The 26,639-nt window shown below is 47.5% G+C and overlaps 1 protein-coding gene across 1 annotated transcript in view; it reads right to left on the bottom strand.

Moving 5' to 3' along the window:
• ADAM12 (ADAM metallopeptidase domain 12) overlaps window positions 1-26,639 on the bottom strand; it is a 390,595-nt gene that overhangs the window by 106,264 nt on the left and 257,692 nt on the right. Inside the window, exons 4-5 of the mRNA XM_061183918.1 lie at window positions 25,815-25,893; window positions 12,487-12,563 (exon numbers count right to left, since the gene is read on the bottom strand). Coding sequence (XP_061039901.1) covers window positions 12,487-12,563; window positions 25,815-25,893 — 156 coding nt within the window. The remainder of the gene's footprint in view (window positions 1-12,486; window positions 12,564-25,814; window positions 25,894-26,639) is intronic.

Raw genomic sequence — 26,639 nt, 5'->3', positions numbered from 1 at the left:
CCTGCCTGCCTCCCTCCCGTGCTTTTTCTTTTTTTTTTTTAACATCTTTATTGGAGTATAATTGCTTTACAATGGTGTGTTAGTTTCTGCTTTATAACAAAGTGAATCAGTTATACATATACATATGTTCCCATATCTCTTTCCTCTTGCATCTGCCTCCCTCCCACCCTCCCTATCCTACCCCTCTAGGTGATCACAAAGCACCGAGCTGATCTCCCTGTGCTATGCGGCTGCTTCCCAGTAGCTATCTATTTTACATTTGGTAGTGTATATATGTCCATGCCACTCTCTCACTTTGTCACAGCTTACCCTTCCCCCTCCCATATCCTCAAGTCCATTCTCTAGTAGGTCTGTGTCTTTATTCCCGTCTTACCACTAGGTTCTTCATGACCTTTTTTTCCCCCTTAGATTCCATATATATGTGTTAGCATACTCTATTTGTTTTTCTCTTTCTGACTTACTTCACTCTGTATGACAGACTCTAACTCCATCCACCTCACTACAAATAACTCCATTTCGTTTCTTTTTATGGCTGAGTAATATTCCATTGTATGTATGTGCCACGTCTTCTTTATCCATTCATCCGACGACGGACACTGAAGTTGCTTGAGAGGGTTGTGGGGCCCGAAATAGGGATGACTGTCACAGAGGCAGAAGTCAAAAGGGAAGGGGCCGAAAAAATGGAGCTGCTGCTTTGGAAACAGGCAGGCTTACTTTAAATTTCAAAACCCCATTGTTTTTCCTTCAGTGGAAACAAAGAGGAATCTATTACAATTTTAAAGGCTTAAATATTAAATAGATTTACTGTTTTGTTAGCTTTCAAAGTGATAACTCAGGGGACCTACACTTCCTCAAGATAAGTTTTTGTCTTTCTTGAAATTCAGTTTTTAATCTCCAAAGCAACGGTGAGTCAGGCAATAACACAGCTGAATGGCGTTGTTCTTCATATGATTTTTCTTTCTACTCCCAGGCAAGCAGGGGAGTGGCACATGGATTTTGACGACCTGTAATCAGATGATGATTCAAAAATGGGAATTAACCTTGTTAATTCTGTGTTCAATTGCGAACTGAATTTTCTTGGAAATAGACATTGGGGCTCAATACTGTGCTGCCAATCATGTTAGAAATGCAGTTGGCATGAAATTTAATTTCAGTCCTTTTTGGGAGGAGCTCATGGGTAAAAGCGGTATCCCACCTCATCTGTGTTTGATACACAGTGATGGCAGCAGTATTAGTGAACACAGTAGCACCATCAGGCTTATTTTCAATAAGTAATTTCCATGTGAACTACTCATGTATAATCAAAGCAAATATTCATTATCCCCTGCTACGTGCAAAGCACCAGGCTAGCTCCCATGGAATCCATAAAGGCATCTCACCCATGGTTCCCATTTCAAATGTAATTCATAATCAGGTTTGGGAGACACGACCAAAGAGGTAAAACAAACTGTTATAAAAAATGCTAAGAGTAGCTATTACTACCGTATGCTAACACATATATATGGAATCTAAAAAAAAAAAGGTTCTGAAGAACCTAGGGGCAGGACAGGAATAAAGACGCAGATGTAGAGAATGGACTTGAGGACACGGGGAGGGGGAAGGGTAAGCTGGGACGAAGTGAGAGAGTGGCATGGACATATATACACTACCAAATGTAAAACAGATAGCTAGCGGGAAGCAGCCGCATAGCACAGGGAGCTCAGCTCAGTGCTTTGTGACCACCTAGAGGGGTGGGATAGAGAGGGTGGGAGGGAGACGCAAGAGGGAGGAGATATGGGGATATATGTATATGTACAGCTGATTCACTTTGTTATACAGCAGAAACTAACACAACAATGTAAAGCAATTATATTCCAATAAAGATGTTAGAAAAAAAAAAGAATAGCTATTACTGGCATATCAATAATAATAATAGCAGCTACGATTGATGGTTACCCTGAGCCAGGCTCCTTTTTAGAAATAATGGCTCTATTGAGAAATAATTCACCAACCATTATGCTCACTCTTTTAAAGCATGCAATTCAATGGTTTTTTAGTATATTCACTGAGTTGTACAAACATCACCACCGTCTAATTCCAGAATGTTTTCATCACCCCTAAAGCAAACCCTGTACTGTTAGCAGTCACTCCTCACCCTTCCCCGCCCCCATGAACAGGCTCTTGAAGTCTCTATTTTCTCTAATATTTACAGCAGTCCTCTAAAGCAGGTATCATGAGCCCCTTTCATTAACAGGAAGCCAATGACGAGAGCTCACGGTCTCTGTGTTTCCCCAAAAGATATATCCAAGTCCTCATCCCCGGTACCTGTGAATATAAACCTTCAAAAAGCGGGAGGGGACTTCCCTGGCAGTCTAGGGGTTAAGACTCCCATGCTTCCAATGCAGGGGGCGAAGGTTCGATCCCCTGGATGGGGAACTAAGATCCCACGTGCCGCGTGGAGCAGCAAAAAACAAAAAAACAAACAACAAAAAACAACAGGGGGCAGTGGTTTGCAGATGTGATTAAGTGGAGGATATCAAGATAAGATTACCTGGATTGAGGGTGGGCCCTAAATTCAATGACGTGTGTCCTCATAAGAGACAGAAAAAGGAGAAGACACAGACACACAGGGGCGAAGGCCATGTGGACAGAGGCAGAGATTGGAGTGATGCGGCCACAAGGCCAGGAACGCCGAGGACGGCCAGGATCCAGGAGAGGGGCAGGGATGGATTCTCCCTCAGAGCCTCCAAAAGGAACCAACCCTGCCAACACCTTGATTTCAGGCTTCTGGCCTCCAGAACTGCGAGAGAAGACATTTCTGTTGCCTTAAAGGCCCCCAGTTTGCGGTCATTTGTTACGGCAGCCCTAGGAAACTAACACAGGCACACAGCTGGTCAGTGGCAGAGCCAGGATCCCCCAGATGGACCTGGCTCCCACGCCTGCTCCCTTGTCTTTGGCCACTCTGGATGGTCAGCCTCTCTCCTGAGTCACCAAGGACTTGTGCCAGGGTGGGCGCAGCTGAATTCCAAGTGCAAAATGCCGGAGAAACTCAGAGCTGCCCAGAGGCTGGGCAGTCAGCCCAGTACTGACCTAGGAATGGCTGATAAACAGCCCATGTGAAACGGGGGCCTTGAAGGGAGTTCTGGAGGATGGGGCAGACCTGGAGGCGTGGGGAGCTCGGGGGCCAGGTGAACGGCCTCGAAGAAGCAAGAGTGCAGGTGAGAGAAAGGTCAGCGTGTGCTCAGAAAGAAACACTGTGGCTGAAACGGAGACGCGCGCAGAAGGGCAGCAGGGCCACAGAAGGAGGGCGGGCACTGGACCTGGGCGGTGGTCAATGCCAGGCAAGGCGCTCACCTTGGCTTTAGACCTTGGGCTGCACCTGTGGCCTCGTCACTCACCGTGCCGCACACGCTTTGCGCAGAAGACAATATTGCCTCCTCTATGCACTTCCAACTCCCAACTGCCGGGACTTTGCTCTTGCGGGCCCCTCTTCCTCTGCCTTTCCCCACCTCCAGCCCGGGACCTCTATCAAATCCACCGGCTCCTTGCCTCGTAACCGTTGGTGGCCACCCCTCTGGCCTGTGGGATGCAGCTGCTTTGGGGCCACGTTTTCACCCAAAGGCTTCCATGGTTCCCGGGCAGCCCTCGGGCAGAGCCTTCCAGGCTGAAGCATAACCTCTGAGGTCCAGGTTAGCCATACCTTCCTGCAGGATTCCCTGGGCCCTTCTGCCGAGTTTCTTGTGTGGTTTTGTGTACACCTACTTCACGGCACTTGCTTCCTCGTATTAAAATGATGTCTGGCTGCAGCGATCAGTGTGTGAGGAGGTGATGGGTAAACACCCGTGGAAACACTGTTGCACAAGCACGTGAGTGAACAGGGGCTCTGGTATGTAGGCTGTGGGGAGCCGTGTGGTTTTGAGTGCAGAGGGTGGCGGGACTTATGATCGAACCGTGTTTTTGAAACATGACCTTCTGGAATGTGCAAGATGGACGTGAAGGGAAGGGTGGAGGAAGCATGGGTGCGAAGCAATTTAAAAATCCTGGAGGGAGGGAGGGCTGCTCTGGGGTGGCGATGGGGGAATGGGGAAGGGGAGACGGATGAGGGAGATGCTGTAAGGGGTGGGAGTGGGAGGGGCTGGTGCCTGCCAGAGGTTATCAGAGATCCCCCCGGGGGCCAAGCTAGAAGCCTGGGATGGGCTGGACCTTTAATGGAAAAGAGTTCAGGAGAGGGGCCAGTCTGGGGACCAAGGAGTTGGGATTTGGACATTCTGAATTTTAAATGAGAGTAGAGCCTGGGAGAACTGAGACTTGACCTTGGGGGTCCTTCAGGGTGGGGACCAGAGCAGCCTTGGAGATGGTGCAGAAAGGCTCCAAACCCAGCTGTGGCTCCCACAGATGTTTACACAGGATGACGGAATGAATATCTCCACGGAGGAAGAGGAAGGGAGAAGGAGAGCCCTCACCAGAGGTGGCATGGCCTGCGGGGTGGAGGGGAGCCAGCATAGCCCAGCCTGATAGAAGCTATGGGAGCAGAAGGTCACAGAACAGAGGTCAAGGTCAAATTAACTTCACCTCCCACTCTAAGCTAATTTCTTTCTTAACATGATCTACTACACTTTAAAGATTTTTAAAAAATTTGAACTGGCTGGGATTAAGTTTCACTGACCACTTGATGGCTTGGGGAGAGCACATTTATTCCACCAATGTTTATTGAGCACCTATAAAGTGCCAGGTTCTAGACAGTGCTAGGGTGGGCCCAGGGCCCTGCTTTCCTAGCAGACAGGACAGCAAAGGCAAGGTCATCTCCACGTGCCTGACTTTTCGGCCCCTTAGACCACTTTGCCATGGGCCATTTAGGTTGAGCTGTGACATCTGGAAAACCCACATCCACCCAGATCAGCGAACACTCAAGTCCAGCTGAGAGGTACCAGGGAGGATGGTGGGCAACTCCTTGGCATCCTTGGACGTGGCCAGTCCTTCAGGAGGGCTGAGGCTCATTTCCCAGCACTCACCTCACTCCCTCTGACTTGTTTTCCTCCTGAGATCCTTTTTTCACTTTCTCAGCTGAGATTTCTGGTCAATTTCTTCAAATGGATCAATTCAACGTGTTGGTTAAATTATAAATAACAACACTGCATCAAAGCAGAACTTTTCCTTTCTTTCTTTTTTGAAAAATGATGGTTGTGATTGCCCTGATCGCTAAATTGCAAATGATTACTTTCATTATAATGGTTATTTCTGATTCCATGGACCATAACACTGGTCAATTCTACCCTTTGAAAAATAAGTTGATTGATTATTTTTCAATAGCGTGGTGGAGCAAGAAGTATTCCTGCATTTTGTGTTATATTTGATCTCATTATATAAAACTTAGTGCAGTAAACTTTATATTACATAATTAAAATCAATGCAAGACATTAAAGGAACACAGCAATGTGTGTACTTATTCAGGTACCAAATAACCTGGCATCTGAGTATTTTTATTTAATTGAATTTTTAAAAGCATCTTGTGCTGTCTCCCACATCTAAGGCCAGTGCTAAGAGCTTATCAGACATGTTCCCTATCCTGAAGGTCCTTACAGCAGGGTAGTGAAAGCACAAGGTACGGTAATCGACTGTAAGTGAGCCAAAGCAGGATGGGTGCCTTAACCCAGGGTTGTAAACAAATCTCTAGGAAGCACCTGCTATGCTACAGGCACTGTGCTGTGGAAGCAAGGGCTGTCTATGATGGAACAGGTGAAGCAGGGTTGAGCTGCATGGCAAGGAGTGGCTGGGAGGCCAGGGTGGGCTTCGTGGAGGAGGCATCATTTGATTTGGGCCTTGGTGGGAGAGTGAACCTTCCAAAGCCACTGAGAGATGGGGAGAGGAGGGTGTCCCAGGCCGAGACACAGCAGGGATAAAGGCAGTGAGACACATGTAGGGCATGTTCCGGAAACATGTAGAAAACAGTGGGGCTGGAATGGAGGAGGGGTTCCTCAGGGTAGAGGACGATGGGGCTGAAAAAGAAGGTTGGATCCAAGTTGCGCAAAAGATCTTGTGGAGCAAATATGGAACAAGGAGTCAGCCAGACTTGGGTTTGAGATGGAGTTTTGCCCATTACAGCTGAGGGACTCTGGGGAAGCCACTTTCCCAGGCTTTGCTTCCTCATCCATAATCTGAGGAATGTAACACCTGCCTACAGCTTAGTGAGCGTCGCACGAGAACGTGCCAAGGCTTGGTGTCAATGCACGAGATGCCTCTCTCCTGAGACAGCAGCTGTGACTAGGAAGGGGGTGACAGCATCCTTTGACGTGAGCACCTGCAGCTCCGAGCTGCAGCATCAGGACCAGGTTCCTGGTGACTGAGCCTCCGCTGCTCTGTAAAGCAGTGGCACTAACACCTGTCCCTGCCCTCCTGAAAGCAGAAATTGTGATGATGGCAAAGAGTAAAGTATGACATAGCCTGCTTGTCATCACCCTTGGGGGGTGTGTGTGTGTCTGCGTGTGTGCGAGAGCATATGTGAAAGCGTGAGTGTGTAGGTGTGCGTGCGTGTACACCTCGTGCTCAGGTATCCTAAACTCCACTTAAAAATGAAGTTGTCATTACAACGAATACCTAGTTTACAACTCTAGATACCAGTTTCCTCATCTGTTACGGGAATGCTTCCCTTAAGTCTATCAAAGCACAGGTGATTCCCTAAGAAATTAAGCCTCATTTTAACCACCATGCCCGCAGGGGATGGGAAAACTCTTGGCTCATTCCAAAATCGTGAGCCCCCAAGAGTCCTTATGCCAGATTTCCAAGCAGAAGCTCGGAGGTGGAGCAAGAGAAGAGGAAGAAATGGTGAGAGACAGGCTTTTCCCCCCTAAGGATCTCATGCTCTAACCAGGGAGCTGGAAGGGGACAGCAATGTGGTGTTTGTGAATCAAATCAGGACACAGGGACATGGCTATTTGGATGCCCTGGCAGGAGCGAGCCAGGGCTGGACGTCTGTCCCATTACAAAACGCAGCGGCTAAGCTCCTCTGGGACAGGGGCAGAATTCTCTCCCCATCACTGGAACATGGTACCCATGCATGACAGTGTCAAGGAGCATCTGGTGCTCACGGGGATGCTCGTGGGCTTAGGGACTCAGGAGCAGGGCCGAGGCACGAAGCAGCGAGGGCAACAACAGAGACCAGGAGAACCATGAACGCTGTGCTGACACTGTGCTAACGAGGGCTGGGCATCTTGGGGAGACATATGATATGGTACAAAACTAACTTATGGCCCGAACTTCCCGTTTGACTTGGAGTCCTTTCAAAGGAAGGATAAGCTCTATGGCGGCACTCGTTTTTATGACCTATTTTCCACGTTGCACTTCATTCCCTCCATTCAAGAGCTGTTTCCTCTTTAATCCCCCTTTCTGCTGGGATCTCCATGCGTTTCTCTCTCCTTATCTTTTCCCCTTCAAGCTTCAAATGAAGAAGGATGACTTGTTTGCTTCCCTCCTCTCTTCTCTCTTCCAAAACAGAGCTTTCCTTGCCTGCCCGTCTTTGATCAGCCTTTTTGAAGCAAAGCAGGATGTTCCTTCTCTGCTTTTTCTCTGCAAAACTGTAATCTGCTGGGCTCTAATTAATGCATCCCCTAGGACACTCCAGTTTTCCTCCACATTCCTAGCTCTGAATGTATTTTGGGGTCACACCATATTTCACATAATTTTTAATCCTATATTCTTCCTCAAAATCTACCAGGCTGGTGCTACCCTAGTTGCATTTTTATTTCCCCTCTCGATTGATTCTTCTGCCAGGAAGCAGTTGATCGAACACAGCTTTGTCTCTGGTCTGATTCTCTCCTCGCAAGATCATAAAGTTGACTACATAACTCCGGAATTTCTCTGTTGATGCACGGTCTACTGCTTTTGTAACAACAGCACAAAGATCTGGGAAATTAAAATTCTCAGGAGCTCCATCCCCACGCAGCAGCTTGCTCCGTCAGTGTTCCCACCCCGTCTTGGTGGTCGACACCAGACGACGCAGCACTCACTCCCCTGACTCTTCCTGGAACCCCAGCCATAAGTATGTCACAGTATTCCTCTTTGCCAAGTTGTGCCCTGTGCCAGGTACCCGGGGTGGGGCGGGCGGACATTCTCCAGGTGCCGGAGACAGGAGGTGGTCACTGAGACTCAGACGCTCTGCAGAATCTGGTCAGAGAGATGGACCCCTCTGTGAGGGAGAAACCGGGGACCCTGACAGTTACCTGTGCCTTTGTGGGGCAGGCCTGGGATGAAGGACAGGGAGTAGAGAGCAAGTGGCAAGGCCAAGCACAGGGGGCAGATCTGTCCTATTTAAATGTTACTCAGGAATACTCTACCCAGTCGTTCATCTTCATAATTTAAAACTAATTAGTTAATGTCACTGGTTTGCAGATTGTTGTATTTAGTGTAAAAACGAGCTATTAGGAATTCCCTTGAAGATACCCTCATCTCTTTATCCATCAACGGTTTGATACCCTATGAAAACCACCTGAAAGTTATCAGACCAACCCGGACCTCTCCGTTTACGCCTGGTCTCAGTTTCGCTAGCTTAGAGTTTTCACAAACATGTGGAAGCTGTTGTTGGAGTTGGCCTGTAGTTTCTGTGTGTCCCTGGCCCTCATCTGTCCTTTTTCTGGTTGTCCTTCATGTACCCACCCTTCTCCGCCACCCGCACCAGCCCCTGAGGCTGGGTGTGGTTCACACTCAGCCTGGCCCAGGGGTCGGGCACATAACCTGTTAAATTAGAGCATTCCACCCACCACTGACCACGGTGATTATTTCAGGGAGGGGCCCATGACCCAGTGAGGGATGATAAGTTGCATTTTGAGGACTTTTGCTGAGCTTAAAAGAAGGGCCCTCCTTCTTCTACTTGCCCTCTGAGGATGTAAGTCTGGAGCTGCCTGAAGACCCTCTGTCACCGCAAAAATAAACAGTGACTGAGAATGAAATCAATACAGAAGAAGGTAGAGGCCAAAGATGGAGAGAGAATGGATTCTGATAACATCAGTTAGGCCCTGGAACCAGCCATACCTGAAGCCGTCTCTGGACTTTTCCATAGCATGAATCTACCTCTATGCTTGGCCTTTAAGCCAGTTTGATTTAGCTTTTATGTTCTTTGCACACAGTGACCTCTATATTAATTTGAAGGTTGGAAATATCTAGCCTTCAAAACAGGTCCATCTTTCAGGTTCCAGAGAGGTGCGACAGTAAAGTGCCGACTTCCCATGTATGTGTTAGAGACTCTCTACTTTCAGGTGTATTGGACACCACACAGGAGAGGGGTGACTGTAATTCTCAGGTGTGTGTGGTCCTGTGTGCTCCACCTGGCTCTCGCAGTGTAGCTCTGCATGGAATTAACCCAGAAGCACTGCATGTTCACGCCTCCCTGACTGGCCCAGTCCCAGAATCAAAGAATGTAAGACTGTCTCAAGTGGCTGATGGTTTTTCCACTGGCTGCTCACTCAAGGTCAGGCACAGGGCTGGGCTTTCCTATGGGTCGTTGTACTCGTTTTCACAACCACCAGTCTCAGCTAGAGTCTTTAGCTTCATTTTAAATACAAGGCAACTGGCGCTCAGAGAGGCCCAGTGATTGGTCACTGCTTGGGCTATTGTGCTCCGGGGCATGGACATCTATCTGATGATCCCAGAAGGCCTACCTCCAATTGGTCACTCACCTTGGCCCAGATGCCAGCAGGTCTGACCCCATCCTTCATCTCTGTGTCCTCCAGGTGCCTGTGCCCTGGTTTTCCAGGAGAACTGGGCCCTTATCCCCACACAACTCTTCAGTCCTCTAACTGATCCCACCCTCCTTGCTCTGCCCCTCATACCTTCCCACTGTGCCCTGGGGACACACGGTCCCCCCTCAAACTACCCTCCCCCTGACGCTCTCCTGAATGTTCCCGTCACCTCCTCACCCCAGCCCACGTTTGCTGCTGTGGTTTCCCTGCGTGGGACTGGAGCAGGCGAAGGGGGAGGGGAGCCACGTTTTGAACAGCCTGTTAGATTCCAATGGTAAATACTTAAGAATGAATCCGGTATCTCAAGGACTGGGGGAGACGTGAGGAAACAGAACCCCCGTCCTCTGATGGTCAGAGTGGAAACCGGGCGGGCATGCTGGCAGGACACGGTGGCAGGACTGGGCAGGTCACACCCTTCCCTCCTTCGGGCGCCTCCATCGGAGCCGCGCCCGGGTCACGGAGCCCGAGGCCTGCGGGGCCGGTGGTTGGCAGCTGAGAGAGGCTGGAAACCACTTAAATGCACGTGGCGGAGAAAACGAGGAGAGGAAACGCGGGTGTTCGTGGAACGGAAGGCTGTGCGCAGTGAGGGAAGAGGCCGCCCCGCACGCGCCCGGAAGGACGATGCCAAAACGATGCTGAACACGGACACCGACTGCAGGGCGTGCTGCGCTGCCCTCCTTCACGTACATGTAAGGCGCGCAGGTGGCCCACGCCACGAGGAACGGCAGCGGCCGGGGGGACACGTGTTGGGGGTCGGCGGGGGGTTGGGGCGCACGTGGGGCAGGGACGCCCCAGGAAAGGACGGGCAGGGGGACGTGCGGCCGGAGGCCCAGCTGCACCCTCCCTCGGGCCGGTCCAGCTGCCAGCAGGGCCCAGGACTGCACGTGCTGACCAGGCCGCGGCCAGACTCGGGTGCTGTTATTCTGGAGAATTCCGTCCACTAGCGGCTGTACTGTCTGTCCGTAAGAGCCGCCAACGCGATTACTCATTAATTCCAGAGTACCTGTAAATGCTCGCAGCGCGGCAGGACTCACGGGAGGCGAGGTTTCCGGGAGCGCCGCTTCCGCTCCCCTGCGCGGGCGTCTGTCTCCATCCACAGCCGCTAAACCCCGCCCAGCGCCCCTGATCGCCACTTCGCTCCCGCCGTGTGTAGTGTGTTACGTGTGCTGAGTTGTCCAAGGTGCACTGTGTGCCTGGGGTATGTTGTGTGTGGCATGTTGTGTGTGTGTTGTGTTGATATGTGTGGTATGTCGTGTGGGATAAATTGTGTGTGAGTGTGTTACAGGGTGTGTGTGGTGCTTGTACTGTGTGTGGTGGTGTGTGGTATATAGTGTGTGGTATGTGTGTGCTAAGGTGTGTATGTGTGGTGTGTGTAGTATATTGTGTGTGTGTCTGTGGTGTGTATGGTGTGTGTGTGTGTGGTGTGTGTGGTATATTGTGTGTGTCTGTGGTGTGTGTGGTATATTGTGTCTGTGGTGTGGATGTTGTGTGTGTGGTATATTGTGTGTGTGTGGTGTGTATGTTTGTGGTGTGTGTGGTATATTGTGTGTGTGTCTGTGGTGTGTATGTGGTGTGTGTGGTATATTGTGTGTGTCTGTGGTGTGTATGTTTGTGGTGTGTGTGGTGTGTGTGGTATATTGTGTGTGTGTCTGTGGTGTATATGTTGTGTGTGTGTGTGGTGTGTGTGGTATATTGTGTGTGTGTCTGTGGTGTGTATGTGGTGTGTGTGGTATATTGTGTGTGTCTGTGGTGTGTATGTGGTGTGTGTGGTGTGTGTGGTATATTGTGTGTGTGTCTGTGGTGTGTATGTTGTGTGTATGGTGTGTGTGGTATATTGTGTGTGTGTCTGTGGTGTGTATGTGGTGTGTGTGTGTGTGGTGTGTGTGGTATATTGTGTGTGTGTGGTGTGTATGTTTGTGGTGTGTGTGGTATATTGTGTGTGTGTCTGTGGTGTGTATGTTGTGTGTGTGGTGTGTGTGCGGGGTGTGCACCAAGGTTCTTTCTCCGCCATGGCACGCAGTACTCGCAGACCCACGGCGCACAGTCCCGCGTTCCCTGGGCCGCCGCTGTCCCAGGCCCTCCGTCCTGCCCTCCGCAGACCCGCACTCTGGTGGCAGCGGCCAAAGCAAAGCAGGACTTTGAGGACACAAGCTGCTAGTTCACAAACTAGATAGATAAACCCAGTCAAGAGGCTGAGGCAGCTGGGAATCTGTCAACAGACTGGTTTTCCTGGGGAGCCCACAGAGCCCGCCGGGGCCGGTTGCTGCGACTGGAAGGCGGGGCTGGCTCGTCCTCGGCAGCAGAAGGGATTGTTTCCTGCGTCGGGCAGGGGCCCCTGCCACCCAGGCCCGTACTCAGCTCACCTGGATCTGTGCTCAGTCAGCCCCTCACTTTGTGTCCTAGTGAGAAGAGGCCCTTTTCATTTTTATTAAGCAAGCAGCTGAAATGCTAATACCTAATGTCCTATTTTTTTTAACACTGGGAGTTGTTTGGCATCGAGCCACAAAAACAAAAGATATTCCCCAAATCCTTGGCTACTGAAACCCAGCCAACCTACCAGGCCTGAGGACGGCCTCGAAAGAGGAGCAGCGAAGGAAGGCGAGCTGAGATGGGAGTGGGGGGGGTGCGGTGCCCTCCGCATTGCCGGGCAAGGGCTCCTCGGTTCTGCCAGGCAGGGGCGAGGTCCGTCACTCTAGTGCTTTAGAGCGATCGGAGAAGGGGGTGGTCTGCGGTAGCTGTGCTTAAGGCCAGAGCTGCCACTGTCAAGGTCACTTACCTGAGACCAGAACAAGTGCTGAGACTGACCGTGGAACCAGAATAGCCCTGCACGTGTCCATGGTAGTAACAGTGACCCTGAAAGGAGGAGAAAGTCGGTTCAGTCATGATGTCTTCTTGCCCACTCACAATAAACCAACGGCCTCCAATCATCTTGTTTTCAGCTACAGAATTCCCTTTTGCATAAAATATTGAACCAGCGGTCTTAATGTTTCATGCCAGCCCCACGTGACCCAGCCAGGATCTATGGCAGGAATATCTGATTTACTTAGAGATTATCAACAGGTTTTCTAATTGCATCCCGGTTCCATTCTCGTCTCTCTGACACCCTTCAGGAAAGCCCTGATGCGGAAGGTTTTACAAACTCCAGCAGCTGAACAAATCACATTGCCATTTTCCGCATTACAAATTGTCTTTTGTAATGAGATGAGGAACCGTGTGGGGTATTTAAGCACACTGTGAAATGCAATAAAATGAGGCCAAATCTATGGCTTATGAAAACAGAAATGGCTATGAGAGGAAGGGGGTGAGGAGAGATAGTGGGTACCTCGATGAACTGCCCAGTTGAGAGCAGAAAGACTCTCTTAGCAGGAGAGAAAAATAGGAAGGTCTTCTAAGACAAAAGTCCTTGGGTGACATGCCTGCAATATGCCATTTCTTTAATAATGTCACTTGCAAAAAGAAACCACAGCACGGACACGTCCTTAGTGAAGACAGATATCCGTCCGGAATCAAGGTTAATTTTATTGTTGAACAAATGTTATGTTGCAGCCCCAATTAAGTGGCTGGCTGGCAAGAAACGCTAAGTGCATTTAGTGCTCCTCATTCAAGGCCTCTGGATGCCAGTGGCGTACGGTCCCGAGGCAAAGGGCTGCGTCTTCTAAGGGACAGGAGAAGTGGACGCTGGGGTTTCAGCCTCAGCACACAGCTCCTTCAATCATGACCACAGTTAATCACTTTTTCCAGGGCAGGGCAGGGTGTCCAGCTGTCCTGCCCGACAGGGACAACATTCCAAAGACCACCTTGACTTTGCTGAGAAAGAGGGCTGGATGGGATTGAGTGGCCAGGGAAATCCCATATCATGAAAAACGGGCCAAAAAGAGGACAAAATTTTGGGATCATCTGAAAAGGCAATTACAGGAAGGGAGTGCTGCAGAACATTTGTTATTTTGACTTTTTCTTATTGATTGTGGAAGTTCTTTACATATTCAGGATATTAATTATGTGAGAAATGTCTTCTTAACTGACTTACGATATCTTTTATTGTATTTATTACAAGAGTTTCCAATTCTTATACAATCAAATTCATGCATATTGTGTATTGCTTAAGATGGCTTTCTTCAACGTTATACATATGTCCTCTCTTATTTTCTTCTATTTCTTAGAATTAGTTCTTAGAATTAGTTATGTAATCTAAATTGGAATTCATTCTTGTGGAGGTATGAGGTTGGAATCCAACCTTCCCCACAAACTAAGAGACAGCTGTTCTTCACCACCATTTTCCTTTTCTTACTGATTTGAAATGTCACCTTGTCAGATATCGAATGCCCACATATGTATGTGGCTCCACCTCCGTGTTCTCTATGCTGGTCCACTGAGGCAAACCTCCATCTGTCCATTCCTGAGCCAACACCACACTGTTTTAATTCCTATTATTCTATAGGAACATTTTGATATCAGAGCAAGTTCTCTTTTTTGATTGTGATTAAATTCACATACCATAACATCCACCTTTTAAAAGCATACTATTATGGGTGTTAGTACATTCATAATGTTGTACAGCCATCACATCTAATTCCAAAACATTTTCATCACCCCAAAAAGAGACCTCACACCCATTAGCAGTCACTTCCCATTAGCCACCCCTGGCAACCACTAAACTACTTCCCGTCTCTATGGATTTGCCTATTCTATTCATTTCATTTCACGTTAAGTGGAATCATACAAAATGTGGCCTTTTGTGTCTGGCTTCCTTTACTTAGCATAATGTATTCAAGGTTCATTCATGTTGTAGCAAGTATTAGTACTTCATTCCTTTTTTTTGCTGAATAAAATGACATTGTAGGGATATACCAAATTTTGTTTTCCCATTCATCGGTTGCTGGGGATTTGGGCTGTTTCCACTTTTAGACTATTATGAATAATGCTGCCATGAACATTTACGTACAAGTTTTTGTGTGGACATATTTTTTTGGTTCTCTTGGGTATACACTATGGGTAGGTATATGGTTATATATCTGTAAGTGGGATTGCTGGATCTTATGGTGACTCTGTTTACATTCTGAAGTACTGCCAAATTTTTCCCAAGCAGCTGAACCATTTTACATTCTCAGTGTGTGGGATGAATGTATGAACTTGTCCACATCCTCACCCACATTTGTTATTGTCTATGCTGTTGATTACACCCATCCTAGTATATGTGAAGTAGTGTCTCGCTGTGGTTTTGATCTTCATTTTCCTAATAACGTATGACGTTGAACATCTTTTCACATGCTTATTGGCTATTTATGCATCTTTTCTGGAGAGATGTCTATGCAAATCCTTTGCCTATTTTTTAATTGTTTTTTTTTTGTCTTTTTATTGTTAAGTTGGAAGAGTTCTTTATATACCCTAGATTCTAGACCCTTACCAGAGATATGATTCGCAAATATTTTCTCCCATTTTGTGGGTTGTCTTTTCACTTTCTTGATGTCTTTTGTAGCACAAAAGCTGATCATTTTGATGAGGTCCAAGCTCTCTATTTTCTTAATTTGGTTGCTTATGCTTTAGGTGCCATATCTGAGAGACCCTTACCTAACCTAAGGTGACAAAGACTTACACCTATGTTTTAAGAGTTTTATAGGTTTAGCTCTTACATTTAGATCTTTGATTCACTTTGAATTAATTTTTGTATATGCTTAAAGTAGGGCTCCAATTTCACTCTTCTGCATGTGGATATCCAGGTGCCCTGAACCATTTGTTAGAAAACTATTCTTTCCCCAATTTGTCTTGGCAACCTTGTTGAGAGTGAGTTTTCTTTTGATACTATTTTTTCTTCAGAAGTTTCTACAGTATTATTGCCTATTTTCTCTTTCAGGTGAATTTTAGAATCAAATTTTAAGCTCTGCAATAATCCTTTGAGATTTCAGCTTGACTAATTTGAATGTAGAGGTCAAGTTAGTCAGGATTTGTAGTTTTCAAATAAAAAGTTTTTCTATTCATATACACGGTATGTCTCTCCACATAATAAGGCCATTTTTATGTCCTTCTGCCTAGTTTTAGATTTTTTTTTTTTTTTTTGAACGGCTTTGGAAAGTTTTCACTTGGCTTATGTCTAGGTATTGTATAGGCTTGTTGATATCATAAATAGGGTCTTTTTTTCTATTACATCTTATACGTGGTTATTTTTAATGTAAAGGAAAGCTTTTTTATTTTTTAAAGTTGATCTTGTATCAGAGACTCCTGCTGGGCCATCTTATCAGCTTAACAATTTGTAGCATAGCTTGGACTTTTTATGTTGTTGACTATACCAGCTGGAAATAATGACATTTTCTGGGCCTCCTTTTTGACCCCCATACAACGTTGAGGAGTGGGGTGGCCCGGTGGCCAGGGACAGAGGTGGGAGAGGGGATTGCCCACAGAGGGAAAGCACATGCACAAAGATGGGCAATGGGGGAGAGGGACAGTTCAGGGAGGGGCTTTGTCTGCTTGGCTGGGAGATTCAGGCACGGAGGCAGACTCACTGCCCCATTTCTCCTCTGGCGAGGGTGTCCTCTTCAGTGAGCACGTGGCCTGGGGAAGGGGGCACAAAGGATAGTGCTGGGGGACACTGCCCAGCCAGCCGCCAGGCATCCAGCCAGGCCATGGGGCACCCTTGCTGCCAGCCTGCCTCTTCGGTTTCCATGGGAAGTAACTTTTGAAAGGCTCCATGGTTCCCCCTCTCTAGGTAACTCTAGCTTTGGGTACTTCAGGGAGTCATGATAACAATTCTCTAAACATGGGGAGGTTGTGTAACTGGATTGTAATGCCCCAGAGCATCAGGGGGGCCTGGTCCCCTCTGCACAGGGTGGGGGGATTTCAGCCCTGGGAACCCAGCAGACATGTTGGGGCTGAGATGACTCAGGAAGTGAAGGGACCCAGCTGGCGTTATAAGTTAGGCTGCCTGGGGGAACGAGCGTCACTGGTTTTTGACTTACCCATCTTTGAGGGTCTTGTACATTAAATAATTTGCTCCATTTTAGATAACTGTGAAGTATTGCTATAGGAAACCAAGTATTGGTTAAAAAATTAAAAACCAAATGGTGACAATAGTCTTAATGACTGACCTCTGGAATTTCAAACTGATTTATTCTCAGTGTCGATTTACTTTTTAATAGATTACTTATCAAATGTGCTTTCAAATTAAATACCCAGAAATATAAGCTTATTAAAGAATGAGCTGAGAACAAATTAGTATAAAATTAATTTCCAGTTCAACAACTAGGCTGAATTATTGCTTATAAAAGAGGGGGTGAAGAAAAAAAAGAGGAGCGGGTGGATTCTAGCTCTTGTACTCTGGTCCTTAAACAACCCCAACTCTCTTAGTCAGTACCAGAGTTAACACCTCATTTCTTAGCTCTAAAACTACCTTCTGTTCACCTTCAGACAGTTGACTAGCAAGCCCATTGCTCTCTCTTGACTATTACTAGAACTCCAAATTCCAGATCCTCCAGGACAATTGCAATCTCATGAAGTTTTGTTTTTTTCAATATGATTAACTAAATGTTTAAACACATGTGATTTGGTTTTTATAATATAGAAGTCATCATATAGATAAATTGACAAATCAGAGAGAAAGACTCATCACACTAGGTGTCACATAATTGGCTGGGGAATTTGACCATGGGGAGTGGAGGAGATGTACGTTCCTACTCCTCTGGGGGGCTTGATCCCCTTTGGTGGTGGCCAAGGTCGAGAGAGAAGTGCAGGCAGCGTCACATGGGGGCCAGCAGTGCCCACTCAGCAAAGTCTCCAGGTGAGTGTGTGTCCCCGTATCTGAGGGCCAGGTTGCCTCCTATAGACTGATGTTAACAGGCAGGAACCTGCCAGGCCTTGTAGATTTGCAAACATGTGGCCTGTTGGATCTGGATGTGGCCACACCTGTGAGAGATGCAGGCATCCATCATGCCTTGGAGGTCTTGTGCCCCAGGGCCCACTGGATCTGTCGATCACAACAATTACCCTTGCAAGCCTCCCCAACTGCATCCCCTCCCAATTGCCTCAAGAGAGTCAAACCATACCGTCCCTTTCTTTCTCTCATGCTCATGTCTCTAAAGACGTGGCTGAACGAGACATCATCTTATTTGCACAGTCGTCTTGGCCTAGTTCTGCTGGTCCAATACATTCTCTTTCCACCAGCAAAACATAACAGAAAATAGTCCCAAACATGCATAACCACAAAATTACATCTTTTCCTTTACAAAACCTCTAACCATTTATTTTATATACTTATTACTTAACCTAATGCATTTCTCCCCTCCAGTAAAATAAACTCTCCTTCTGTTTAATACTGTCAATCAAATATAATGGTGGGGAAGAGGATATAGAATAAGAACACTTGAGCTTGAAAATAGTAGCCCTCAACTCTATGCCATCCGGGAAGTAAGATAAAAATTCTGTTACCCAACTCTCAGTGGACTAGAAAGAAAGGAATTTTGTATGCTAAACTGCTACCAAAAGTGGCCTGACCTCGTGATTAAAAAGGACCTGTGAGCAGACAAATTCCATTAGGGAGTAAGCTGAGCGAAAATGATTTTCAATGTTCTTTTCCTTGGGAACTTGAAAGGGCCTCCCCCGCTATATGCAATGTGACAAACTGTCTTGATTTAGCATTTGAATCGCACAGTGTTCTAGCTGGAAGGGAACTTCAGGCCGTCCAAGACCAACCTTCCCTGAACAGATGTGGAAACTGAGGCCCTGACTGGCTAAATAACTGTCTAAGGTCACAGAGCTGGTTCATGGCAGAGCAGGGACTAAAAGTCCAGCGTCTCATCCCCAGGCAGGACAGCTTCCCTCCACATCCTCCTGCTATGAACGTGCGCCCTCGCGATGAAAAGTTATCACCTAAAATCCAAACTTGGACAGAATACTTTTTCAAGTACAGCAGAGCCTCATCACTCAGGGAATCCGAGGAAAGTAAAGTCATTTCCAGACTCAGAAAGATCTGCAGATCAGAGGGGTGTGAGGGTGAGTGAGTGTGTGTGTGCACACGTGCATGTGCGTGTGTGCCTGAGCTGCTGACCTGCGTTTCAGCACACCTACGGTCCAGCCTTTCCTCCCCTGTATGGAGCATCAGGCCCCCACATACCAAGGGTTTGCTTGAGAGTGAAAAAAGGTGACAGTGCATTCAAGCAAAGCAAAAAGTGACTTTGCAGCCCCGTGTGTTTCTCTGACTGAGTGACATTACGCTTTCCCCTGAGAGTGTACGGGATGGATTGCTGAGAAGTAAGTCAGCCCACCCACGCTCCCTGGGCCATGTCTGCTCCCAGCTCTAACAAGAACCGTGTCTGCTTAAAAGATTGGGAAGGACCAACCTCAGGGGCCGCTCACGTTACTTTGCGGTGCTGGCATTCAGCACGAGAGAACGCAGCTTACAAAACTGTGTTCACGATCTTTGGGAGTGCCCTGTAACCTGGGCCGGGAAGTGGCACCGCTGCGATAGTGAGAGCACTGGACCGATCCGGAGATGGAAGTCTTGTGCTTTGAGACTCAGTCTCTATTTTTAATTTGTAAAACGGGATTGACACTTGCTGCCCAGGGTCTTAGGGATCGATTCAGTCTGTGAAATGTATGTCCTTGTCACAGATCTGGGATATGACAACATGTACTTAAACCCATTATGCTGTAAGCGCCATGTTCTGCCTGTCTATTTCCCTCTGCACTGGACCCCGGCTCAGTGTATGTTTGCCGAATGAATGAATGAACACGTGCGAGAAAAGCTGACCCCTTAGCGGGGAGCGTGGTTTTCTTACACTGCCGCACTAGTTCCTGACTCACAGCTCTCAATCTTCTTGGCTGTCGTGCGGACTGTGTAGATAGATGAACAGGAGCAGGAGGGACTTGAGGGGCTTGGTGGGAGCGGGGTCAGAGACACGTGCCTTCAGAGCCTGGTGTCCGGCACAGCTCACGGACCCCTTTCTTGACCGCAGCTCCCTCTCTCCTCCTATTATCCCGATACATGAAGGACTTCAGAAGGAATGGATGGTCCAGGGTAGTTAAGAGATGTTGTGAATCCATCATCAAGGCAGAGCAGTGGCTACAACGGGCTCACTCTTCTAGAAGCCTGACTGTGCGCCAGGTTCAGTGTCTGTCTGTTTCGTGTTCACGGTCCCGGCTGGTTCAGGGCTCAAGCTGGGATTTTAGCCTGGGCAGCCTGCCTCCCTGGCTTCTGAACCCACCCTCTACACACACTGCTTCCAGACAGAAGGCTGTCCCAGAGCCTCTCCTGACACCTTTAGAGAAGGAAAGTCACCACACCTGGAGCTCCTCTGGGAACCCACTGCACATTCCACGTGGATTTGGCTCTTCCACTGTTTGGCTCCTAAAGCATCTTTGCCATGGGTGCATCGTGTTGCCTGTGGTCAGATGGTATGTTCCTTGAGGATGGGGAATGTATCCCCCTCCCTCCTGTACACCACCACGTGGCACTAGACCTTACTCAGTTCCACTGGGCTTCGGAGTGATGCACTCAGCAAATTCCCAGAGGGCTTTCTGCCCCTCCCCGTATCCCAGGACAACAGGTCAGCAGAGCATCCTCTGCTCTCCCCAAGAAGTACCTGCTGGGTCTCTCTCTTTGCAAACGAACGCCAGCCCATTCCTGAATCCACCTCGCTACAGTTTTATATACTAATTCCACAACGCAAGCAGCACGGCCATGGACATACAACAGACACACTCCAGTGTTTTGTCTGTATTATAGTGGTTAGGAGCTCAGATTCTAGACTCAGGCCGTGTGAGTCTGAATCCTTATTAGCTGGGGGCTTAGTCTAGTTACTCAAGCCCTCTATGTCTCAGCTTCCTCATCTGCGTGTAAAAATAGCAAAAACTGATTTATTGTGAGGATCAAACAACAAAATGTATGTAAAGCGCTTTGCACAATGCCTGGCGTGTTGCTGGCGCTTACTTCATGTTACATTGGGCACTCAACAGACATTTGTTGTTGAATGAGTGTATAAATGAATGAGTGAATGACTGCATGCGTGAAAAGGTATGTCACCATGATGGAATGGGAATACTGGTCTCAGAACTTCGGACTCGATTAAGGAGGCATTGAGGAAGCTCTGGATGATTTGTGAGGACTGAAACACAAGGGCAAAAGGGAATGGCATAAATAGAAAGATGCTCTAGAAGGATCACGTAGGCAGGAGTGGTGGCTGGATTCAACACAGGTGAGATTAGAAGTGGGGAGAAACGTCAGGTGGCCATGACAATCTTCCAGCCGAGAAGAAGGGAGGAGTTGAGCTGCAGCAGCAAGTGTATCAGTGGATCAGGGAGGGGGGTAAGACGGCTGTGAAAGCGGAAATCAACACAGGACACGGCGGGGACCTGAGGGGAAGAGGGGGTGCTTAGTGCCTTGGTCAGTGAGAGGACGGAGCAGCCTTTTGAGGCAGAGGCAAGCCCGGGAGAGCTGATGAATTAGACGCACAGAGAGTATGGAGATGTTAGGGAAAGTAATCCCATTTTAAATCATTTTTTAAGAATGTGATAACAGGCCTAGCTCATACCTGGTACCTGTACGAGACGGGAATGGTCTCTGCCTTCCCTCCTAACCCCCAGAATCATCTTCCATCCTCTTCAGATGCTCTCTAGCAGGGATGGGATGTGGCTGATTCCCTAATACCCATTTGCCCTGACATGTTCAGTCCAAGCCGATTGTAGAAGGTTCTACTCCTTTTTGATAGGAAACACATTTGCCGCGGAAATGAATGGGATGTCACTCAAACAATACTTTTGATCAAGATATGGGATTTCATGCCTGTCTGATGGTTCAGCCTCAGTTAATAGTGAAGGTCCCCTTTGGACGTCTATTATAGCAAATGTTTTCATAAATTTTTTGAATGAGAAACACACACAACAAATGGAACCCTTCAGGTGTAGAAGGTCAGATCTTTTTCCTTCTCCCCATCTCCATGCCCCTGGTCTCAGCAGCCGTCTCCTCTTGCCCGGGATTTGGGCTCTTCCACGAGAGCCAACTGCCTGACCTTGCTGGATCTCTGCTCTTGCCCCTCTGATGACCTTCAAGCTGCAGCCAGTGGAATCTTCCAAAGTCTATCCCTAGTTATGACATCCCCTTGGTTGACGCTTTTTAGTGGCTTCCCCATCTTCCTCCATGACAACCAAATTGTCACCTTGGCCTCCAAGTCCTACATACTCTGGTCCCTGTCAAATTGTAGACATTTCCCCACCTCCAGGTGAAAGTTGGCATCAGCCATCCCCTGGTTCATGCCTCCTTAAACTTCAGATCTTGGTTCACATGTTCCTTCCTCCATGAAGTCTTCCATGATTCCTTAGACTAGATTAGGCCCCTTCGCCTTTCCTTCGGTGCACTTAGCCCAGATTTTAATTTGGTCTGTGATTCTTGGAATAATGTCAGCCTCTACCCTCCAGCTCCATGTGGGTCTCCTGTCTGTTTTTATTGTCAGTGGGAGTCACAGGGCCTGGCACAATGGGGACGCTCAGTTAACATGCATGTAATAGAAGGATGTGTTTGGACCAAAGCACTGAAAACATTTAGGAGACTTTCTGGAGGGCATTCTGGCCTTTCCCAGAGTTGTCTTTTGGGATGTAGATAGCATAAATATCATGGGCATTGTCTCCCACAGGCCTTATTAAAAGAGACAGTATAAGACATAATCTTCCCTTAGATGTGGCCAGCAAAGGCTTAAGCCACAAATATTTCATCCTGTCAGGATAACAGAGAGATAAAAGACAGGGGATCAATTCCAAAATTAAAATCAGCCACTAGTTTGCTTGTCAACCAGCTTACACTGATTGTTGAGAGATTAAATTAAAAAAAGAAAGATGCTAGCCAAAAAGTGGTTCTTATTTTATACATAATTTTAAATTTAGGGAAATCCATTGTGTGCTGACTTTGGGGGAAAAGGGGATGAGTCAGCACATTTCTTTTTGTTTCCCAGCCTGATTCAGTAGAAACAAAACCCCCAAAGCTGCATCTGTCTCCTCACCACGAAAGACAATATGAGGCCTTGAGCTCCCCTTAAAGGGTTTCTGCTGGAAGATGGGCTGTCTAGGGCTAAGGGTTTTCTTTAGTGAACGAGATTGTTCACTCGTCTTTACAGTAACGTGGCTGACAGCTCAGAACAGGCATTCAAAGGAATGGGGGAAGGTGGCCCCAGATTACGAGAAAAGTCATTGTTTTTCTAATTGTAAAAGCAACATATGCTTGCTGTTTCTGGAGGTTTCGGGGTGCCAATTAACCCAGCCTCCAGTTGGTTCACCTACTGAAGAAAGATTCAAAGAGTCCAATGAAGATCAAAATACGCTATGAGCTTAACTACTTCTGAAAGACGGGTTTCTGGTATATTCCATCAGAGGACACAACTTAGGTCAGGGCAGAAGTGAGCCTTCCTGCAATTTCTAACCCTCGTCTCCCCTCATCTCCCCACCCTGCTCTTATTAGCCAGGCCTGAGGACCCATCTCGGTGAAGCTGGTGCTGCAGGAGACCATTGCTTGGAATACTCCACAGAGGGGGCGGCAGGGCTCACCCACACTCGACTGAGGGAAGACAGCAAGGTTACCTCATGGCATTTCCAAGGCAAGGGCTCTACCCCCTCCCCAGTTAGCAGGGACCAGCGGTTGCCAGGGCTTGCTTCCTCCCGCCCTCCTCTCCCTGAGAAGATGCTTCCATGGGGAGGAGTGAGGGCGTGAGTCGGGGGGCGGGTAGGTGTTTGCCTGTCTATACAGTTACCTCGTGGAAAGATGAGGATGAGAAATGTAACCCCCTCCACCACCCCATATATACATCAGTCACCCCAAATAGAAAAATACAGAGAGTCTCCACCAGAGACAACTACTATCAACATTCCAGTGCCCTTCCATACAGGCTGTCTTCTAAGATGCCTGGATTTATAGCCTTCAGCCTTCGCAATCCAAGTCCCAAACAGCCCCAGCGGCTGCTGGACCCTCGTTTATCTAGTCCTCTATTTCTTCTTCTCTCTTATCATATGTTTTCTTCCCAGATGAGAAAAAAGGACCAAAAATGCCCTAAGAAGAGGAAATTGGTCAGGGAGATGGAGACAGAAAACATGAAACTATTAAAATAACTTTGGAAGCATATCTCACATCTTCTAGATGGTCTGTAATCAATAAGCACCTTCACTATCATCTATAAGGGAGATTTGGAGGACTTGAGCCTATTGTCAAGTATTTCTAGGATCTCTTTTTTCTGTTTCTATTTGGAACAACAATTTACACCGTAAGGAGAGCTTTTGTGCTAATTCTAAAGGCGTATAAATGACATCCTCTTAGGAGAAAAAAGGAGAAAAAAAAAGAAAGTCAAGTGAAGTCAGGGCACCAATGATTACTTATATCTGAGATGGACCCTCAGGTCTTCTTTTGTGGCCTCCATCCTTACCCTGTGCTCCAGGGTCATATAGCTATCTGCCTACTGAACACCTTTACTACGCTGTCCCACCACAAACTCAATAGGGACAAATCTGTATTCACTTTCCCTTCCGCCTTCTAAAACCAACAGCTGGTCCTTAATGACACCACTGAGAAACAAACTGCCCATCCCATGGCTTAAGCAGAAGGGGGAGCATTGTTGGTGCTTCTTTAGTTTTTTTTTTCCCCTGTATTTTCACTCTGGAATTTTTATTGGACCTATTCTGTTCTCTTTAAAATATTTCAGATTTTTCTCTGACTTTTCTATTATCTCGCATTCCTGGAGGTGCTAATTCTCGTTTCCCTTGTCATTTACGCGGGCTTTTGTGAATCGTGTGTTTTGTAATTTTGCTTTTGGGTCATCTTTAATAATATTCTTCTTCTTCTTTGTTTTTGATGTGGGAATCTCAGGTAACCTGGGCTGTAGAAATATCCCTATAGAACTATTTTCGGTTGACTTCAGCTTGGGCCCATGGGACGCAGGGCTGCTGATTTGGGACCAGTTTTGAGGTCCACATTTACTGGGAATTCCATTCCTAGGCTGGTATTAGAAATCTGAACACCAGTCCACCCCATTCCAAATATACGCTTTATGAGGCTAGCTGGGGTTTCACTTTCTCTATTTTTTTATGAAATCTTTGTTCAATCCAGGACACCTGGAGACAATTCTCTCTGTTGCCCCTTCTCTGGACTGAAGTTTTACTTGTCCCTTTTTTCACAGAGGAAGCATCTCTCTGGGGCCCCAGCCTTCGTGGGATTCTCATTTGCAGAACCCACTTCTTTTGTCCCAACCCCCAAGCACGGGGTCCTCTCTCTGAGTCCTGAATAGCCCGTTGGGGTCCCGTGACCTCAACTCACCAGCTTAGTGCTCTGAGCTTACATCCCTGATTTGTTTCTGCTTCCCAGGGATTTCTTTGATTCTCCCAAGCTTGGTCAGGCATTAACAAAAATTCTGCCGACAATAATGGCTACTTGACGACATTTCAGTTGTAAATGTAAAGCCTTTCTCTAAGCTTATTCTTTTTAAAACAAATACCCATAGCTCTTTAAAACAAGTAACCATTCTGGTCCTCAGAGGGCAGCAACTCTCTTTAATGCCCACATTCACACCTGGACCTGAGCACACTAAGCGTTTGTTAAGAGGAATAAATGAATAAAGTTAGCATCTTGTTTAAGTTACATATAAAACTTCAGATACTAGAAAAGCTAAGAGGTGATAAATGTCACATTCCAGTAACAACCATGATATAGAATCATATGGACACAGTGGATACATTTAAGAAAGGTTAAGCAGAGTCAGTTTTCCTTTGAATTTCTTTAAGGGACTTGCCAGTTTAATGCAGCCAAGTTCAGCCCAGGGGTGACTGCTTTCTGAGCCATCTCTAATTTGGGCTTGGTTTCCAGGAAGGATTTGCCCAGCTTAGCAACCCATGGTCACTGGCAGGTGGGTTCAGTGTCAGCCTGCAATCAAGCCATACCTTCAAGGACTGTCCTGGCACATGCCTGGCCAAAGCCAAGTTTTTCTGGAGTTATAATGGAATGCCCAAACCGTAAGCAATGCCCAAACTCTTCTCGGGGTCTAAGTGAAAGATCTGGGCCTGTGACTTTGCTTAGAATAAAACAGCTACAGAGTTTAAGCACAGATCTGATAGCAGAGTATCACGGTGGTCCAAGCATGCATGACTTACTGTGTAATTTCGAATGAGGGAGACATGAGTGCCACCTTGCAGATAGTGGGTTTCTGTGAAACTGCTGGCAATGAGACCTCTGTGGAAAAATAACAACAACATAAAAGATGAGCGTAGAATCGCAATTATATGTTGCTTGTGGATGTCTAAGCTGTAGGGTGGCATGGGTCTGATTCCCTCCTTATTTTATAGATGACCTGCTGAGGCTCCCATAGGGCCTTCACCTGTTCAGGTTACCCAGGGAGAGCCAGGATGAGACTCAGGCAGGCGAGATTCAGATGCATGTGCTTTGAACAGTGGCCCCCAGAGTGCCCGTGGTGCCCTCCTCACCCGCTCCTGCCTCATGCCTCCAACACACACAGGTGTGTGTGTACACGTGCACATGCACACACGTGCACACACCCTGCTACGAACTGCACACGCAGATTTCTGACTTGGGAGAACCACCCTCTGGAAGTCACAAGGCCCCACTATCTAGAATCAGCAGCTAAGCTACCCGCTGCAAAAATAATTTTGGACCCACAATATTGGCCCTGCTAGTTCTCCTGCAGGTGAGGGAGCCAGCTGTCAATATTAAAATGTCAAAGGATAGTTTAAAACAGCGATGAGGGGCTTCCCTGGTGGCGCAGTGGTTAAGAATCTGCCTGCCAATGCAGGGGGCACGGGTTCGAGCCCTGGTCCGGGAAGATCCCACATGCCGCGGAGCAACTAAGCCCGTGTGCCACAACTACTGAGCCTGCACTCTAGAGCCTGCAAGCCGCAACTACTGAGCCTGTGAGCCACAACTACTGAGCCTGCACTCTAGAGCCTGCAAGCCGCAACTAC

This window comes from Eubalaena glacialis, chromosome 1 (genome assembly GCF_028564815.1).
Source record: "Eubalaena glacialis isolate mEubGla1 chromosome 1, mEubGla1.1.hap2.+ XY, whole genome shotgun sequence".
Classification (NCBI taxonomy): Eukaryota; Metazoa; Chordata; class Mammalia; order Artiodactyla; family Balaenidae; genus Eubalaena; species Eubalaena glacialis.
Note: the sequence above shows the minus strand (reverse complement) of the source record. Positions and strands in the feature narration are given on the sequence as shown.